At 37.0% G+C, this 14240-nt stretch overlaps 1 protein-coding gene across 1 annotated transcript in view; it reads left to right on the forward strand.

Annotated features, from left to right (window-relative positions):
- The first annotated feature begins 2136 nt into the window (after positions 1-2136).
- LOC135112315 (D-aspartate oxidase-like) overlaps positions 2137-14240 on the forward strand; it is a 23928-nt gene continuing 11824 nt past the window's right edge. The window contains exons 1-3 of the mRNA XM_064026648.1: positions 2137-2313; positions 6907-6970; positions 14232-14240. The exon at positions 14232-14240 is cut by the window's right edge and continues 186 nt beyond it. Of these exons, the coding sequence (XP_063882718.1) occupies positions 2190-2313; positions 6907-6970; positions 14232-14240 (197 nt within the window). The 5' untranslated portion in view covers positions 2137-2189. The remainder of the gene's footprint in view (positions 2314-6906; positions 6971-14231) is intronic.

The raw sequence follows: 14240 nt of genomic DNA on the forward strand, positions 1-14240 counted from the left end.
GGCTGGTCATCTCTGTGGCCTTTGAAAACAGTCACGGTGAGAGAGCGATGTGTTTCTGAATACGGGCATTTTTGATAAGTTATACTGTTTTCTTTCTTATGGAGTTTTATGGTTTTAGTAACATATTAACAAGATTTCTACATTCTTAACCGGAGAAACAGTCTTGAGAACGCAGCTAATCTCTGTGGCCTTTGATATGTGTGATGAAAGAGCAAAAAGTTTCAGAATATAGGTATTTCTAATAAGTTACAATGGTTTGTAAGGATGTTTTCACGGTTCTAGCAACAGATTAACAAGAATTCTACATTATTAAAAAGGAGAAGGGCTCATGAGGACTCGTGGAACTCTCTGTGGCCTTGGAAAACAGTCATAGTGAGAAAGCAAAGTGTTACTAAAAGCTGACCACAGTGTCTTAGCCAAAGCAGTCTGGCAGAAGCACCGGTCACCGCCCCGTGTCACGCACCCTCCTGAACTGTTGGCGCTGCTCGGGGTACATGGTGCGTTAGTTAGAATAAGGTTGTTGTTGTTGTTGTTGTTGTTGTTGTTGTTGTTGTTGTTGTTGTTGTTGTTGTTTGTTTTTGTTTGTTGTTGTTGTTGTTTGTTTTTGTTTGTTGTTGTTGTTGTTGTTGTTGTTGTTGTTGTTGTTGTTGTTGTTGTTGTTGTTGTTGTTGTTGTTGTTGTTGTTGTTGTTGTTGTTGTTGTTGTTGTTGTTGTTGTTGTTGTTGTTGTTGTTGTTGTTGTTGTTGTTGTTGTTGTTGTTGTTGTTGTTGTTGTTGTTGTTGTTGTTGTTGTTGTTGTTGTTGTTGTTGTTGTTGTTGTTGTTGTTGTTGTTGTTGTTGTTGTTGTTGTTGTTGTTGTTGTTGTTGTTGTTGTTGTTGTTGTTGTTGTTGTTGTTGTTGTTGTTGTTGTTGTTGTTGTTGTTGTTGTTGTTGTTGTTGTTGTTGTTGTTGTTGTTGTTGTTGTTGTTGTTGTTGTTGTTGTTGTTGTTGTTGTTGTTGTTGTTGTTGTTGTTGTTGTTGTTGTTGTTGTTGTTGTTGTTGTTGTTGTTGTTGTTGTTGTTGTTGTTGTTGTTGTTGTTGTTGTTGTTGTTGTTGTTGTTGTTGTTGTTGTTGTTGTTGTTGTTGTTGTTGTTGTTGTTGTTGTTGTTGTTGTTGTTGTTGTTGTTGTTGTTGTTGTTGTTGTTGTTGTTGTTGTTGTTGTTGTTGTTGTTGTTGTTGTTGTTGTTGTTGTTGTTGTTGTTGTTGTTGTTGTTGTTGTTGTTGTTGTTGTTGTTGTTGTTGTTGTTGTTGTTGTTGTTGTTGTTGTTGTTGTTGTTGTTGTTGTTGTTGTTGTTGTTGTTGTTGTTGTTGTTGTTGTTGTTGTTGTTGTTGTTGTTGTTGTTGTTGTTGTTGTTGTTGTTGTTGTTGTTGTTGTTGTTGTTGTTGTTGTTGTTGTTGTTGTTGTTGTTGTTGTTGTTGTTGTTGTTGTTGTTGTTGTTGTTGTTGTTGTTGTTGTTGTTGTTGTTGTTGTTGTTGTTGTTGTTGTTGTTGTTGTTGTTGTTGTTGTTGTTGTTGTTGTTGTTGTTGTTGTTGTTGTTGTTGTTGTTGTTGTTGTTGTTGTTAAATCAGTTGAAGGTACGATTTCATTCATTCAGTCAGTTAGTCAGTCAGTTACTCAGTAAGTTATTCTGTCAGTCAGTCAGTCAGCCAACCAATCAAACATTCATTCAATTAGTCAGTCAGTCAGTAAGTTAGCAAGTGAATCATCCAGTCAACCATTCTATCAACCAGTCAACTATTCAATCAATCATTCAATCAGTCACCCAGCCAGTCCACCAGTCAACCAATCCCTCGCAAACACACAAAACGCACACATACACTCCAAACATCACAACAATCTGAAAAACAAAAATAGATCAAGCTTAACGAAAACACTTAATTCACCTTCCTTTGAAACCTACACCACACTCCACATAGCGTGCCAAGAGGTGCTGCGACACGAAGTCTTAACAGTGCCAAGGGAGTGTCGCCTTTATGTAACAGCGCTTTAGAAAACATAATTAGTGACCTTGAGTGCCTACCGTATTTCCCCCAACCCGCCTCTTATCCCAGTAAGCATCGCGACGAAACTGACGCGCGCATATGCCAGCACTTATTCCGCTGGAGCTTCTATCACAGCGGGAGACGTGATCGAGCAGCGGTGCAGGAAGGATGGTGCGCGTGGTAGTGGTGGGTGGCGGCGTGAATGGGGTAGGGAGTGCCTTGGCCATACAACGCCGCCACCCGCAGTGCCAGGTGAAGGTAGTGGCCAAGAGTTTCACCCCTCACACAACAGGTGGGACTGACATGACGGGGGAAAAGTTACTGTTTAGTGTGTAAGTGACGGGGAAAGCTTTCTGTTCAGTGTGTAAGTGATGGGTAAAGCTTTCTGTCTAGTGTGAAAGTGATGGGCAAAGCTTTCTGCTCAGTGTGTAAGTGATGGGTAAAGCTTTCTGTTCAGTGTGTAAGTGACGGACAAAGCTTTCTGTCTAGTGTGTAAGTGATGGGCAAAGCTTTCTGTTCAGTGTGTAAGAGATGGGTAAAGCTTTCTGTTCAGTGTGTAAGTGACGGGCAAAGCTTTCTGTTTAGTGTGTAAGTGATGGGCAAAGCTTTCTGTTCAGTGTGTAAGAGATGGGTAAAGCTTTCTGTTCAGTGTGTAAGTGACGGGCAAAGCTTTCTGTTTAGTGTGTAAGTGATGGGCAAAGCTTTCTGTTCAGTGTGTAAGTGATGGGTAAAGCTTTCTGTTCAGTGTGTAAGTGATGGGCAAAGCTTTCTGTTCAGTGTGTAAGTGATGGGTAAAGCTTTCTGTCTAGTGTGTAAGTGATGGGTAAAGCTTTCTGTCTAGTGTGTGAGTGATGGGCAAAGCTTACTGTTTAGTGTATAGGTGATGGACAAAGCTTGCTATCTAGTGTGTAAGTGATGGGCAAAGCTTTCTGTTTAGTGTGTAAGTGATAGGGTAAGGCTTTTTATTTAGTATATAAGTGATGGGGCAAAGCTTTCTGTTTAATGTATAGGTGATAGGGCAAAGCTTTTCCGTCTGGCGTATAGTGACGGGGCAAAGCTTTCTGTTTAGTTGATCGGTAGATAAAGTATTCTTATAGGAAGGGATCTGGTCCAGGTATTTAAATGAAGCATAAGAAGTATAACAAAAGTGATGGTGTATTAAAGACACCTTAGTATTAATATAGGCTAATGAATAACATAGAAAACCTTTTTGTTTGACTTAATAGATAGAATCCCTTGTGTTCTTATAAGAGAGAATCTGCTGGAGGTGTTTGAGTGGAGTAAGGAGATAAATGGTTAAAATATAGGTGATATAGGCATTCTTAGTAATAGTATAGGATAAGAACTAATACGGGGAAGCTCTCTGTTTGACTCAATAGATCGATTCCCTTGTGTTCTTGTAAGGCGGTGTGTGCCAGAGGTGTGTGAGTGGCAGAAGGTTAGCTCTGACTACTCAACGCATGGACAGGTAGAAGAAATCGTTTGTACCAAAGAGTATTGTACTTTTTAATCACTTTAATTAGAACAGTAAGTGTGTGATTCATTAGATTATATGTAACTGTGATTATCCTTGTGATTCTTTTGTGTTTTTAGTCCGCTATGCTGTAGTAGAAAACTGCCTTTTAGTCAACTGTTTTACGATGGAGCTATAGCCAAAAAGAATTTCAACTGGTAAACCTTGTTATGTTGCAAATTGACAATAAAGTTATCTATCTATATACTATCTTTCTATTTTATCTATCTATCTATCTATCTATCTATCTATCTATCTATAAGGGACGTCATGAAAGTGATATAGAGAGGATAAGGCAACCAATAGGATATGATGAGAAGAAATGGGCTTATACTTAATTACCGAGCCTTCATGTTTCACTTCGATATTTAGATTCCTCGTGTTCTTTGAAGAGGGGCCCTAGCAGAGGTGATTGAGTGGGGCAAGGGAAACAGTAAAAGGTGATACAGACAAAGCACGAGTGACAGAATAGTAATAGTTTCAGAGTTCATTATGGAACCTTTAGTAGATTCCTTGTCTGCATGTATGAGTGGGTGAGGCGATGTTGAAGTGATGATTTAGCAGAGATGATAAAACAAGATACAAGAATGACAGGATAAGATCAGACGTAACTGGCTCAAACTTGATTCTGTTTAGTCTGAATGATAAAAAATTTTCTTGTGTTATGGTAAGAAATGATCTGGTAGAGGTATTTGTGGGGCCTGATAGACATAATGAGTTGATGTAGACAAGATTCAAGAGTGATGGGATAGAATAAGAAGCAATATATTCAGACTTGATTACCGAGCCTCTCTGCTTAGTGTGACTGGTGGATTCCTTGTGTTCTTGTAAGACTGGGCGTGGTAGAGGTGTTGAAGTGCTATAAGGGATGTGATATAGGTGATAATAGACATCCTTAGTATTAGTACAGGATAAGAACTAAGGGAGAGAGCCTTCTGCTTAACTTTATAGGTCAACTCATCGTGCTCCTGTAAGAGGGAATAAGTTGGAGGTATTTAAGTGGCGTAATGGAAACAATAAAGATGATAGAGGCAAGATTCTTAGGACGAGTGACGGGATGAGACAAGAATTAATAGATTTATACTTGATTAACCTGCAACCCGTTACTAATTATTTCTCACCATAAGGAGCCTGTCTGTCACCCCAGCCACACCCATCACCTCGCCTAAATGTCTCTATTAAATCATCCCTTGATCTACCTTTTTTAACCTGATAGAGACAAAATCCCTGTGTTATACTAGAGGATCTGTAGCAGGTATACGACAAAAGGTATAGGTGATAAATGCATCCTAGGGAGAGTATTAAGATAAGATAAGACATAAAGGGTTTAAATTTGATTAAGCTTGAACCAGTTATTCCTTATACTATTCACTTTAGGGATCTCGTCAGTCATCCAGATTGCTTCCCTCACGCCACTTAAACACCTCTGCTATTAGATTTACTGTAAAATGCACCAAAGTGAGAATAAAACTGTTTTGTATCCATTTTTAGATAAGTGTAAATGTATGACGTATTCACAACACACTTTATCTGCTACAAGTTCGATGACAAATTATTATTAAGGTCATGTAAGAACTTTTACTTAATGGACCTGGGAATGAATGCATTGTGTCAGAGATAGAGCCTAATGAGTATTCGTAAACATTGACGATAAACAACCAATCAACCAATATAGACATCCCTGGGGAGACTATTATTAACAATACAAATAACAGGTTCAAATTTTTGCTAAACAGGAACCTATTACTTCTTGTCCTGCCCTAGTTACCCTGGTTACATCCCTGGCACCATTTTAAATCCCTCTGTAAGGCAATATCTTGATCTACGTGTCTAGCATAAGAAGTGATACATTCAAACTTTACTAAACTTCAACCCATTACTTCTTGTCATGCCTTGTCACACTCCTCGCTCCGCTTGAATACCTCTGTTAGGCAATTTGATCCACGCACCTCTAATTATATTGTTGAGTGACGTCCGTGGCCACTAAAGCTACACGCTATCTAATCTAAGCAGCCTTGAGCAGTATTACTAAGCACAAATTTAGTGGTAGGCACGAAAACTTTACTGAGTGTTTGTCCTTTGCATGATAAAAATTCATGCACGACCTTTTCATGTGAGTGAGAAGAATGTTGCCTTTTAAAATCATGTTCTTCGTTTGCACCAGTCCATTGTATAGGACTGAGAACAACCCACGGTGATCAAAGGGTTAAGAAATGTAAACTGAAGTACCCAGTATTTTTAAACGCGTGTAATTCTGATAAGGTTTGTTTTCATGCGCCACAGAGATGATTAGTGAGGTTCTCAAGAGTGTTTCTCCCGTTAATAATGTAGCAATCTTGTTAATATGTCACTATAACTGTAAAAACACCCTTCAAAATCCATATAACTTATTAGAAAGACCCACCATTCCATTATATGTGACTGAGAAGAACCCACAGTGATCAAAGAGTGAAGAAATGTAAACTGAAGTACCCAGTATTTTTAAACACATGTAATTCTGATAAGGTTTGTTTTTATACGCCACAGAGATGATCAGCCGGGTTCTCAAGAGTGTTTCTCCAGTTAATAATGTTACTGTAATCTATAATAATAATCTGTAATGATAATAATAATTTGTAATAATAATAATGCCACGTTAATCTGTCACTATAACTATAAAAAACACCCTTGAAAACCCATATAACTTGTTAGAAAGACCCTCATTCTAAAACACTTTGCCCTCCTACCACGACCACTTTCAAAGGCCACATTGATGATTAGTCGGGCTCCCAAGAGTGTTTCTCCCTTAAATATTGTAGAAATCTTGCTAATCTGCCACTAGAACCGTAAACACACCTTCAGAAACTATTGCCACTTTAACTAGAGCCTTTTGAATGTGGTATAGGTGCGGGTAGAAGTGTTTCAGATTATGGTCCTCTTTCTTGTTGGTTGTGCAGGTCCTTATGGGAAGGTGAAAGAGAGGCATTAGTTGACTGAGATAGGTATTTAAGATCATTGGTCTCACTCCCTGCTGGCGGTGAGGGTCGTGGGGAGAGGTTGCGTAGGCCCGCATTCTGAAACGCTTCGCCCTCTCACCACTATTTTCAAAGGCCACAGCGATGATTACCCAGGTTCTTACGAATATTTCTCCTATTAGCAATGTAGAAATCTTGTTAATCTGTCACTAGAACCGTAAAAAAACATCCCCAAAAACCCGCGTCACTTCAATTACAGCCTTTGGAATGTAAAATGTTGCTAATCTGTCACTAGAACCGTAAAAACACCCTTGAAATCCCTTGAAAACACTTGAAAGTAGTGGAGGTACAGCGCAGAAGTGTTTCAGAATGTGGTACTTAAAGGCAACAAATGATCACCTCTCTCTTCCCCGCACAGGTGATGGCGCAGCGGGCCTGTGGGAGCCTTACCTCTCCGCTAACACGCCTGATGACAAGGTTATGTAAGTTGTATCCATACTTGGTTTTAAATGTTATGCTCACTCACTCACGCGCCCCTGAAGACGCAGGCGACCATGGCAGACTTATGTGTTTATTTGTCCATCTGTCCATTTATTTTTCAGTTTTTATTTATTTATTTATTTATTTACTTATTTATTTATTTATTTATTTATATGTTTATTTAGTAATTTATTTATTTATTTATTTCATTTTATTTATTTATTTATTTATTTATTTATTTATTTTTTATTTTTTTTTTGTCATGCAAGTGTACGTAGACTCTTTCTGTTCTGATTCAATAAGTGCAGGGAACCCTTTTGTGTCTGATATAAACACAGGAACTCCTATTTTGTCTTTTTTTTTTTTCATGTAAGACTTTTCGCCACGTGACCCCAATTGTTGCGGCGCCATACAAGAGAATACAAAGAATTTTTTTTTTTTTTCAAACACTTCACTTCAGTGTTGCCTGATACAAGTGTGAAGTTTCTCTTCTTTTCTAATTGAAATGCATGGACTTCTCTTTTTATCTGGTTTAATTGTATGGGACCACTTGTTTGTCTAAATTTAAGTGTGATATGACTTTCTGTATCTAATTTAATTGCAAGGATAATTTATTTACTTCTGTTTTCTTTCTTTCTTTATTTATTTGGTTATATATATATATATATATATATATATATATATATATATATATATATATATATATATATATATATATATATATATATATATATATATATATATATATATATATTTATTTATTTTGTCATTTATTTGATCTGTTTCGTTGTGTGCATAGTTGTATGGTTAACAGTACGTCGCTTGTACAGTGTAATCTTCCTCCAGTATCTTTGTGATATACGCGCGGCGCCATCTGATGCCGCTCCTCTCCCCTTCACCAAATTAACCAACTTACTGATTCGGCTCACCTTGGCATTGCATCTCCTTGGCTTCTTTTGTTTAATTGTCTTGATTTTTATTGAGTTTTATTTCCAATTTCTCACTTATTCTGCTTCTTTTCTACATTTTTATTATTTCTTTGTTTTTTTCTGTTATATTTTGTTGTTTTCATTCATTTTGTTTCTCTTCTCTTTTTTTTTCTATTTTCTTGGATTTTAGTTTTATTTTATTATTTTCTCTCATTTCATTTTTGTTCTTTTTTTGTTTTCGTATTTTTTAAGCTTTCTTTTCATTATTTTCACCAGTTTCATTTCTCCTTTTTTATATATTTTTTTTACAATTTTTTTTCACCTATTCCGTTTTCTTTTCTCTTTTTTACATTTCCTTTGCTTCTGATTTTTTTCCTGCTCATTTCATTTCTTGCCTCCCTAAAAAAAATAACAGTTTTTTTCATATTTGTCATCCATTTCATTTCTTTTCCCCTTTATTTATTTTTTTTATTTTATTCTCTTTCTTTCATTATTATTCTCTTTCCTATTTTTAACCCGCTTTATTTATTTTTTTTTTACCATTTCTTTTATTTTCATTTTTTTTAATTCTCACCTGTTCCATTTTTTTTTTTTTTTTCTTACTTACCGAATTATATTTTTCTTCTGTTCTTATTCGCTCGATTTTTTTTTTTTCTCTTGCTTAGTTTCATTTTCAGCTTTTCATCCATTCCAATAATTTTTTCTCCTCTTTTTCCTTTATTGAGATTTTTATTGACTTTTCTTCCCAGTCCCCCACCCAATGCAGTTCTTCTTACTCCTTTTTTATCTCGTTTATTTTGTTTATTTATTTTTATTTAATTTAATTTTTCATTTTATTTATCTTTTTATATTTTTTCATATTTATTTATTCATTTATTATTATTATTATTATTTTTTTTTTTTTTATGTAGGAGAGACACTGGCCAAGGGCAACAAAAATCTAATAAAAAAAATGCCCACTGAAATGCCAGTCCTATAAAAGGGTCAAAGCAGTGGTCAAAAATTGATGAATAAGTGTCTTGAAACCTCCCTCTTGAAGAAATTCAAGTCATAGGAAGGTGGAAATACAGAAGCAGGCAGGGAGTTCCAGAGTTTACCAGAGAAAGGGATGAATGATTGAGAATACTGGTTAACTCTTGCGTTAGAGAGGTGGACAGAATAGGGGTGAGAGAAAGAAGAAAGTCTTGTGCAGCGAGGCCGCGGAAGGAAGGGAGGCATGCAGTTAGCAAGATCAGAAGAGCAGTTGGCATGAAAATAGCGGTAGAAGACAGCTAGATATGCAACATTGCGGCGGTGAGAGAGGGGCTGAAGACAGTCAGTTAGAGGAGAGGAGTTGATGAGACGAAAAGCTTTTGATTCCACCCTGTCTAGAAGAGCAGTATGAGTGGAATCCCCCCAGACATGTGAAGCATACTCCATACATGGACGGATAAGGCCCTTGTACAGAGTTAGCAGCTGGGGGGGGGGGGGGTGAGAAAAACTGGCTGAGACGTCTCAGAACGCCTAACTTCATAGAAGCTGTTTTGGCTAGAGATGAGATGTGAAGTTTCTAGTTCAGATTATAAGTAAAGGAGAGACCGAGGATGTTCAGTGTAGAAGAGGGGGACAGTTGAGTGTCATTGAAGAAGAGGGGATAGTTGTCTGGAAGGTTGTGTCGAGTTGATAGATGGAGGAATTGAGTTTTTGAGGCATTGAACAATACCAAGTTTGCTCTGCCCCAATCAGAAATTTTAGAAAGATCAGAAGTCAAGCGTTCTGTGGCTTCCCTGCATGATATGTTTACCTCCTGAAGGGTTGGACGTCTATGAAAAGATGTGGAAAAGTGCAGGGTGGTATCATCAGCGTAGGAGTGGATAGGACAAGAAGTTTGGTTTAGAAGATCATTAATGAATAATAAGAAGAGAGTGGGTGACAGGACAGAACCCTGAGGAACACCACTGTTAATAGATTTAGGAGAAGAACAGTGACCGTCTACCACAGCAGCAATAGAACGGTCAGAAAGGAAACTTGAGATGAAGTTACAGAGAGAAGGATAGAAACCGTAGGAGGGTAGTTTGGAAATCAAAGCTTTGTGCCAGACTCTATCAAAAGCTTTTGATATGTCCAAGGCAACAGCAAAAGTTTCACCAAAATCTCTAAAAGAGGATGACCAAGACTCAGTAAAGAAAGCCAGAAGATCACCAGTAGAGCGGCCTTGACGGAACCCATACTGGCGATCAGATAGAAGGTTGTGAAGTGATAGATGTTTAAGAAACTTCCTGCTGAGGATAGATTCAAAAACTTTAGATAGGCAGGAAATTAAAGCAATAGGACAGTAATTTGAGGGATTAGAACGGTCACCCTTTTTAGGAATAGGCTGAATGTAGGCAAACTTCCAGCAAGAAGGAAAGGTAGATGTTGACAGACAGAGCTGAAAGAGTTTTTGACTAGGCAAGGTGCAAGCACGGAGGCACAGTTTCGGAGAACAATAGGAAGGACCCCATCAGGTCCATAAGCCTTCCGAGGGTTTAGGCCAGCGAGGGCATGGAAAACATCATTGCGAAGAATTTTAATAGGTAGCATGAAGTAGTCAGAGGATGGAGGAGAGGGAGGAAGAAGCCCAGAATCGTCCAAGGTAGAGTTTTTAGCAAAGGTTTGAGCGAAGAGTTCAGCTTTAGAAATAGATGTGATAGCAGTGGTGCCATCTGGTTGAAATAAAGGAGGGAAAGAAGAAGAAGCAGAGTTATTGGAGATATTTTTGGCTAGATGCCAGAAGTCACGAGGGGAGTTAGATCTTGAAAGGTTTTGACACTTTCTGTTAATGAAGGAGTTTTTGGCTAGTTGGAGAACAGACTTCGCATGGTTCCGGGCAGAAATATAAAGTGCATGAGATTCTGGTGATGGAAGGCTTAAATACCTTTTGTGGGCCACCTCTCTTATCATGTATAGCACGAGAACAAGCTGTGTTAAACTAAGGTTTGGAAGGTTTAGGTCGAGAAAAAGAGTGAGGAATGTACGCCTCCATGCCAGACACTATCACCTCTGTTATGCGCTCAGCACACAAAGAAAGGTCTCTGATACGGAAGCAGTAGTCATTCCAAGGAAAATCAGCAAAATACCTCCTCAGGTCCCCCCAACTAGCAGAGGCAAAACGCCAGAGGCACCTTCGCTTAGGGGGATTCTGAGAAGGGATTGGAGCGATAGGACAAGATACAGAGATGATACTGATCTCTTTTGCTAATTTCCCACTATTTTTTCTCTCCTTTATTATTTTTTTCTGTAATTTTTAACCAAGTTCCAAAGTTTAGTTTCCACTTTCTGACCCTTCTTTCTTAAAACTACCTTTTTTTTCATGCAAGAGGGGCGCTGACTTAGGGCAACAAAAAAGAACGAAAAAAGAAAAAAAATGAAAAATGAAAAAAAAAAAGTAGGTCTACACAGGTTGCGGTCACTAAAGACAGGTCAAAAAAATTATGAAAGTCTTGAATTTTGAGCGAAGGGTGTGCGGGTGTCAGGTGCAGTAGAGTGGCGTGAAGGAGGAGAGTTTAACAAGGATTCTGTATCGTTAGTGGGGAGAAACATCCATGAGAATCTGACCAATCATCTCTGTGGCCTCTGAAAAACAGTCTGGATGAGTTGTCTTTCGTTACATAAACCTTAATATGCAAGACTTATTGAACCAAATCATTGACTGCATTGTTAAAGACTTCCGCGTCGTATTTCTAATCTTTTAAACATGCGGTGGCTAAGTTGAATGATGAGGGGCCTTCGAGTCTGCTTTCGTGATTATAGTGATGGCCAAACGGGTTAATTATTTCTGTGGGCTTTGAAATGGTTCCTGTCAGAGTCCAAGGGGTTTCAAAATATTGTCTGTAGTGTTCATAGGTGTGTGTGTGTGTGTGTGTGTGTGTGTGTGTGTGTGTGTGTGTCTTTCTTTGTGATTTTTAGTGATACTGGTTATGGTTTTGAAATTCCACATTCTTTCTTTCTATATTTATTTACTTTATTTATTTACTTTATTCATTTATTCATTTATTATTATCATTATTTTTTTATTATTTTACTTATTTTATTGTCATTATTATTGTTATTATTATTATTATTATTATTATTATTATTACTATTATTATTATTATTATTATTATCACTATTATTATTACCATTACTATTGTTATATATATATATATATATATATATATATATATATATATATATATATATATATATATATATATATATATATATATATATATATATATATATATATATATATATATATATATATATATATATATATATATATATTTTTTTTTTTTTTTTTTATTTTATTTTATTTTATTATTATTTTATTATTATTTTATTTTATTTTATTTTATTTTTTTATTTTTTTTTGTGTGTGTGTGTGTGATTCTAGTGATAATATGATAACATAATATGAAGAAGCTGCTGCCAGACTCGAGATAAGATGTTGCGGGTTCCTCCGTGCGTTATGTCACGTCAGCTGATGATACGATGTGTTTACAGTGGTAGCAAAATGTACACACGCTCAAAAAATGATCATTACAGTGGGGTCCGACGAACCTCACATTAAACAACCCGGTAGGCTCGGCAGGGTTGGCAAGCGTCTGTGATGAATTATCCGCCACTATTCCTCGTATATTGAGACGTTTTGCTTTCTCACCACGACTATTTTTAAAGGTCTCAATGATGATTATTAGGTGTGTTCTCAAGTCTATTTCTCTTTTAAATAATGTAGAAATTTTGCAAACCTGTCACTAAAACAGTAAAAACACCCTTAACAACCCCTTAACAACACAGGGCTTCTAGAAGTGCCCTGTGTATCATGAAGCGTCACTGTGGTAGCTCAAACACTATTGCTTCATTCACGTGTGCCGCGCATTTGACTGATGCAGGGGCAGCTGTACCAAACACGCAGGGATGCCAACATGAGTAGTCTGCTGTCAGTGGATCCGTCCTTGACGTCAATTTCCATCGTGCTGAATGTGCAACGATACTTTTTGAGTAGGTGTAGCTGAATGTGTATTGTGAAACGCCTTGTTCTCTCATCAGGACTAATTTCAGAGGCGACAGATATGGTTAGTCAGCCTCTCATTGGTGTTTTTCACATTGACTGTACATAAACTTTGTTAATATCTCTGGAATCGTAGAAATACCCCCAAAAGTCCTTGTACTTGCGCTGTTAAAAATCAATGCTTTGTTCTCTCATCCGAACTGTTTGCAAAGACCACCGTAATGATTAGTCAGATTCTCAAGGGTGTTTGTCCCCAGAATCTTTGTTAAACTATCACTGGAATCATGGACACGCCCCAGAAGACTTGAATTGCCGCGTGTTCAAAATAAACGCTTTCTTCTCTCAATCAGGAGTGTTTTCAGAGGCCACAGAGATGATTGGTCAGATTCTATTGGGTGTTTCTCTCTATTAACGGCACATAATCCTTGTTAAAATATTACTGGGATCATGGAAACGAACCAGAAGACTTTTTTTTTTGACTACCGCCGATTGCTTTCAAAGACCATAAGTATTAATAGTTAAGTTCTAATGGATGTTTTTTTTTTCCCCTAATATCATTACAGAATCCTTATTAAACTATCACTGGAATCATGGAAATGCCCCAGAAGACTTGCACTGCTTCGTGTTAAAAATAAGTGCTTTGTTCTTTCATCCAGACTGTTTTCAAATACCGCAGAGATGATTTGCCAGATTATTAAGTGTTTTGGATGTTTTGGATGTTTTTCCCAATTAACAATACAGAATCTTTGTTGAACTATCTCTAGCATCATGGAAACGCACCAGATGTCCCTTACTTGTCTGTCAAAGCGTAAGGCAAACAGCAGACAGAGATGGTTGGCAGCGTAAATCGTTTCCCCTTGTCTCGGCTCGTCTTAATCTGCTCCAGTGGAAGTTGAGATTCTGAAAGATGGGATGTGTTTATGATTGTAGTGATAGTTAAATGCAGAGTGTTCATTATTAGTGGATAAAGACAACCACGAGAATACGACTAGTAATTTATGTGGTCTTTTAAAATACTAGTTCTTACTGAAGTAAAAAAGAAAAAAATATAATAATAATAATAATGATAAGGAGCCTTGTTGTTGTTGTTGTTGTTGTTGCAATTTGTCTATTTAATTATTGGTAGTACTTGCTTTTATTTATTTATTTTACCATTTATCCATCAATTTATTTAATTAATTTATTCCATATTTTCTGTTATTTTTACATTAACCAGCCGTCACAGAACACGTTATTATCTACTTGTTTATCTTTTATTTATATATGTATTTATTCTATCAATATATCTATATCATCAACATCTACTTTTCTTTGTCCCGTCAGCCAGTGGTC

Source organism: Scylla paramamosain, chromosome 23 (assembly GCF_035594125.1).
Source record: "Scylla paramamosain isolate STU-SP2022 chromosome 23, ASM3559412v1, whole genome shotgun sequence".
NCBI classification, from domain to species: domain Eukaryota; kingdom Metazoa; phylum Arthropoda; class Malacostraca; order Decapoda; family Portunidae; genus Scylla; species Scylla paramamosain.